At 43.4% G+C, this 5,687-nt stretch overlaps 1 protein-coding gene across 1 annotated transcript in view; it reads left to right on the top strand.

Moving 5' to 3' along the window:
* The first annotated feature begins 1,278 nt into the window (after positions 1 to 1,278).
* SULT2A1 (sulfotransferase family, cytosolic, 2A, dehydroepiandrosterone (DHEA)-preferring, member 1) overlaps positions 1,279 to 5,687 on the top strand; it is a 12,283-nt gene continuing 7,874 nt past the window's right edge. Inside the window, exons 1-3 of the mRNA XM_012653482.1 lie at positions 1,279 to 1,534; positions 2,890 to 3,098; positions 4,749 to 4,875. Of these exons, the coding sequence (XP_012508936.1) occupies positions 1,399 to 1,534; positions 2,890 to 3,098; positions 4,749 to 4,875 (472 nt within the window). The 5' untranslated portion in view covers positions 1,279 to 1,398. The remainder of the gene's footprint in view (positions 1,535 to 2,889; positions 3,099 to 4,748; positions 4,876 to 5,687) is intronic.

Here is a 5,687-nt window from a genome sequence, read left to right as displayed (position 1 = left end):
GGTGATCCTCCTGCCTCAGCCTCCGGAGTAGTAGGGACTACAGGTGCACACCACCACACCTGGCTAATTTTTCTATTTTTCAGTAGAGATGGGGTCTCACTCTTGCTCAGGCTGGTCTTGAACTCCTGGCCTCAAGCAATCCTCCTTCCTCGGCCTCCCAGAGTGCTAGGATTACAGATACGAGCCACCACACCAGCCTGTCATTCTCTTTTATCCCTCAAAACTTCAGCACATATTTTCTAAGAACAAGTATATATCCTACATATCCACAGTAAAATTATAGAAATCGGGGACTCTCACAGAGATACAATGTTACTATCTAAAACCACGTTGCGTATTCAGATTTGGCCAATGGTCCCAATGATATACTTATAGCATGGGGGCGGGGGACCAGGACTCACATAATACTTAGTTGACATGTTCCTTCAATCTGAAACATGTCCTCAGCTTTTCTTTGTTTTTCATACCAATGTGACAATTTAAAGAGTACAGGCTTATTATTTTATATAAGGTTTCTTGATTGGGGTTGATACAATGTGGCCTTATGAATATATTCAAGCCTACAATTTATGTTTAAGATATGCCCACACAGAAAAGGAGGGGGGGAAAAGGGAAGTGACAGTGGAGAAATCTGAAAAGCATGACGTCTGATGACCAGGGTCAACATCGTGAGTGCCAGGCCATGTTGACAGTTGACCGTGGTGACCCTTGATATGATGTGATGATAATGGTATTTGTTGCTATGACCTTTCTCTCCAAAACCCATGAACCCAGTCCAATTATGAGAAAAAACATCCAACGGATCCCCCTGGAGGGATATTCTACAAAATACCTGACCAGTACTCCTCAAAATTGTCAGGGTCATCAAAAACCAAGAAAGTCTTGGAAACTGTCACAGCCAAGAGGAGCCTAAGGAGACTTGACGATTGTATGTGATTGTGGTGTCCTGGGTGGGATTTTAGAGCAAAAAAAGGACATTAGGTAAAAATTAAGGAAATCAGAATAAAGCATGGACTATGGGAATTCTCTGTACTCTCTCTGAAATTTTTCTATAAATCTACAACTCTTATAAAAAACAAAGTGTATTAAAAACATTTTTAAATGTGTACACATTTCTACGTCCTTGCGTTTGTTAGTGAATTTCCAGTTCACGCCTATGAACTCAAATTCAGACTACCTCCCGAGTGTTGTCTGAGTTCACAGTTGCTCAATGTCATTAACCTTTTGATTATCAGTCACGGTACTTCTGTGCATCAGCCAGCACACTTTGAAACAAACTGGGCAGAGGTTAATGATTGTTTTCTCTTTACCATAAAATCCAATGTGCCAGCAGCCGCAGCAGCCTCCAGTGGTGACTGCGGCTGACCCCCTCACACCAAGCACAAAGAGCCGATCATCATGTCAGACGACTACTTCTGGTATGAAGGGATAGCTTTCCCTGTCGTCGATTACAGCGCTGAAATCCTAAGAAAAGTACGTGAGGAGTTTGTGCTGAAGGACGAGGATGTAGTGACAGTGACTTACCCCAAATCAGGTAAGGAAACGGAATCATGAACTCAGAAAAGCTGTGGCTGTGTTCTTTATTCATTCAGTAGACGACTGGATTGAAGTGTTTATTTTTTCCCCCTTTGAGACAGGCTCTAACTCTGTCACCCAGGCTGGAGCACAGCGATCCAATCATAGCTCCCTGTAGTCTCCAATTCCTGGGCTCAAGCGATCCTCCCAAGTAGCTGGAACTACAGGTGTCCACCAGCAAGCCAAGCTAATATTGTTTTTTAATTTTTTGTAGAGACGGGATCTTGCTATGTTGCTCAGGCTTGTCTCAAGCCCCTGGCCTCAAATCCAGGCGATCCTCCCACATCGGCCTCCTAAAGTGCTGGGATGACAGGCATAAGCCATCGCCTGTGGCTTATCTTTCCATATGCCAGACAATGTGCAATGTTTGGGGGGATGGAGCAATGCCTGATAGCATTTACATGCAGAGAAAAGGATTCAGTCAGGAAACTACACAGTAAGATGAATGTTCAGAGGGGATAATCTAAGGTATTAGGAGAACCCATAGGAGTGAATGCTAAGGCAGATTCAGGTGTTTATCTTGGTGGGGAGGAGGATGACTACTGAAGTCCTAATAGAAGGAATAGAATCTAAATTGAAATGAAAAGAATGAAAGTGAAATTACTTGATGAAGGGGGACATTTTCACGTAGAGGAATCATCATGGACAATGGTCAAGAATTGGAGAAGAGCCTGCCACATCCAAGGGACTGGAAGATGTAGATCATATTTCTATGGGAGTGGGGCTGGGGAGTCAAAGTATTGCAAATTGGACAAAGATTGAGGCCAGAGACACTGGGAGGGGCATGGCCTTGAAAAGCCAAGAGCAATGGGAACGTATTAAAAAACTTCAGCAAATAGCCAAAAAGTGGAAGCAACGCAAATACCCATTGACAGATGAGTAGATAAACACAATGTGGCAAATAGATACAATGGAACATTATTCATCCTTTAAAAGGAAGAAAATTGTGATGCATGCTACAGTCTAGATAAACCTTGAGGTCATTATGCTAAATGCAATGAGCCAGTCACCAAAATGCAAACACTGCATGATTCTATTTATGTAAGGTGTCTAGAGAGTCAGGTTCACAGAAACAGAAAGTGTTAATACAATGGTGGTTGCTGAGGGGTGGAGGGAGGGAGGAATGAGGAGTTGTTTAATAAGTATAGAGTTTCAGTTTTGCAAGTTGAAAAAGTTATGCAACACTGGGAACATACTTAACACGACAAAACTGTATGTTCAAAAATGTTACATTTTATGTTATGTGTATTTTGCCACAAATTTTTTCAAAGTCAGATTGAAACAAGTGACCATGATTTTTCCTTCTTTGTCCAGGAACACATTGGTTGTCAGAGATTCTCTGCCTGATTCGATCCAAGGGAGATACCAAGTGGATCCAATCCGAGCCCCTCTGGGAGCGCTCACCCTGGGTAGACACTGAGCACGGGTTTACATTACTAAATAAGAAGGCAGGCCCACGCTTCCTCAACTCCCACCTGCCTGTCCATCTCTTCCCCAAGTCTATCTTCAGTTCCAAGGCCAAGGTCAGTGCATAATGGTCAAGACATGTTTGAAGGATGCTTTTCAAACTTTAATGTGCCTATAAATCACCTGGAGACCTTGTTGAAATGCATTCTCACTCAGTAGGTCTGAATGGGACCCAAGATTCTCTATTAGGTGATGCCAGTGTGGCTATTCCACAGACCATACTTGAGTACGAAGGTATACATACCATTCTGCAGATTACCCCGGCCAGATTTAAACCACAATAAAGTGACGTGATAATGCCAGAATCAGAAAACCACGTGTTAAGCCCAACTAGAATTTATAACTGCATTTTATACTAAATAAGACCCTTTTTGTTGTTCTACATTGAAAAAAAATAGTGATCCAATCTTAATTCAATTAGTGCCTCTTGCCACTAAAAAGAAACAGAATTGCTCACATGGCAAACAGGACATTTGCAGATCAATGCCTAAATCCAGGGTCCCCGCTCCGGTGTCAGGGCTGGTGTTTCCAACCGCCGTGTCTTACTGAGCGTAGCTGTCTATCGAGATTAGCAGCCACACCGATCTCCCACGAGGCTGACCGATGATCACCAGATGGGACAATCATTATTCAGGATCTAACATCTGTCAGACCATTTTTAGAAACATGCTTTCCTTACAAAAAAAAAAAAAAAACCTCCCAAAAAAGAATTAATGGGTTGGGAAATTCCTAAAAGCCCTTTGCCTAAAACAAAATGAAAAAACTAACAAAACAAAATCCCCCCCCCTAAAAAAGGGAAAATGGGCAAAAACAAAAACAAATTGGTAACAAAAAACCAATTAAAAGGGCCTTTTTTTTAATTCAACAAAATAAGGGGGGAAAAAAGGTTAAGGTTTTACGTGTGTCTTATCAGTGTTTGGTAAATCTCTGTGTGGGGAAACTGTGGCCTAAGAGAGATGAGAACTAGAATAATGTCATAAAGAGAGTTGGTACAGGATCCAAAGTAAAATGTAGATGCTCAAATGCCAAGTAATCTTGCTTGTGTGTGTGTGTGTGGGTGTGCGTCTGTGTGTGTAGTAATCTTAAGTATTAGCTCAATGAATATTTACATATGTGCATGCTGGGTAACCCCCGTCTATGTCCAAATTTAGAATATGTCCACTCCCTCATCCCCCTTCCCAACCAATGCCCACCCACAGAGGTAAACACTCCCCTGACTTATAACTATAGATTAGTTTTGCCTGTTCTTGAACTTCATACAAATGGGGTCATGCCGTATGAACTGTCAGATGTCTGTGAGATTCATCCATGGTCTTGGGGGTCCATGTGGATAATATTTCTATATATCTAGGAGCGTAGCATAATTAATCCATTCTCCTGTTAGTGATCTTTAAGCTACAGTACACAAATATAATGCCACTCGCATCTTAAAACCTTCCAGTTGCTTCCCACTATGAGACCATAATATCCCAGAGGGAGCGGACCATGCTTTCCTCTTCCATTGCCATACTCCTAGCACAGTGACTACTTCATAAGAACTTTACACTTTATATTTGATTAATCAATGAAGTCAGTAATTTATTAAAAGAATCCATTGACATTTAATAGGCAGCTTCTAAGAAATTGCTTTTCCCCCATTTTTATGAAGAGCAAAAGGAGTGGGAAATAAATGTATTGATTTTTATTCTCCCATGTTTCCATTTAAGGTGATTTATCTCATCAGAAATCCCAAAGATATTATTGTGTCTGGTTATTTTTTCTGGAATTCAGTGCATCTCGCTAAGAAACCAAAGTCAATAGAACAGTATCTCCAATGGTTCGTGGAAGGAAACGGTGAGTGTGTTGTAGTAACAAAATACGGAAGCTAGGGGGCGATGGGAGCCCCCAACCCACTCGGAGCGCGGCCTGTTAGGGACCCCGCCAAGGAGCTGCGCCGCCCCCCGCCCCCACCGCTTCCCGTGGGAAAACTGTCTTCCATGAAACCGTCCCTGTGCCACAAAGGTTGGGGACCACCGCGATCAGGCCTCGCTTGACACCCAGCCTCGCGTCTGTGCATCTCGCCAACCCATGGGTATAAGGCTCCGTCACCCAAATCTGCGAAGGCCCCTCCTCTCGCGCCTCTGCAGCCAGCCCCTCCGCCCGCCGCCGGGAAACCGGCCACGCTATTTCCTGTGTCCCCAGCAGCGCTGACACAGACTACTATATTCTTCTCCACTCTCCTAATTGGTGGCCTTCTGAAAGTCAGCTTTTCGTTGGCTCCCAGGCAACACAATCCTGACCTTCTACCGTTTTTTTTTCCCCACAAAATGCCTCTTTCCAAAACTTCCTTAATCTCTATTTCTACGTTTGCATGGCTCTGGAATCTCTATACTTTTAATTATGCAATTATGCAGAATCTCTGGGCTTTCTCAAGCACTTTCAATGTGGCAATTTTTCTCACAACTGCGTGATGAGTCCCCTGTCTCAGCTGTGAATGTCTCCCAGGCTCTAGCGGCCTGGAGGGAGCCATAGATGCCCCCGATTCAATATGTTCAAGACCCGGGCTTGGTGGCTCACGCCTGTAATCCTAGCTCTCTGGGAGGCCAAGGCAGGCCAATTGTTTGAGCTCAGGAGTTCGAAACCAGCCTGAGCAAGAGTGAGACCCC

The sequence above is a fragment of the Propithecus coquereli genome, unplaced genomic scaffold, assembly GCF_000956105.1.
Source record: "Propithecus coquereli isolate 6110/MARCELLA unplaced genomic scaffold, Pcoq_1.0 Scaffold42, whole genome shotgun sequence".
Taxonomy (NCBI): domain Eukaryota; kingdom Metazoa; phylum Chordata; class Mammalia; order Primates; family Indriidae; genus Propithecus; species Propithecus coquereli.
This window is presented reverse-complemented; position numbering and strand designations above follow the sequence as displayed.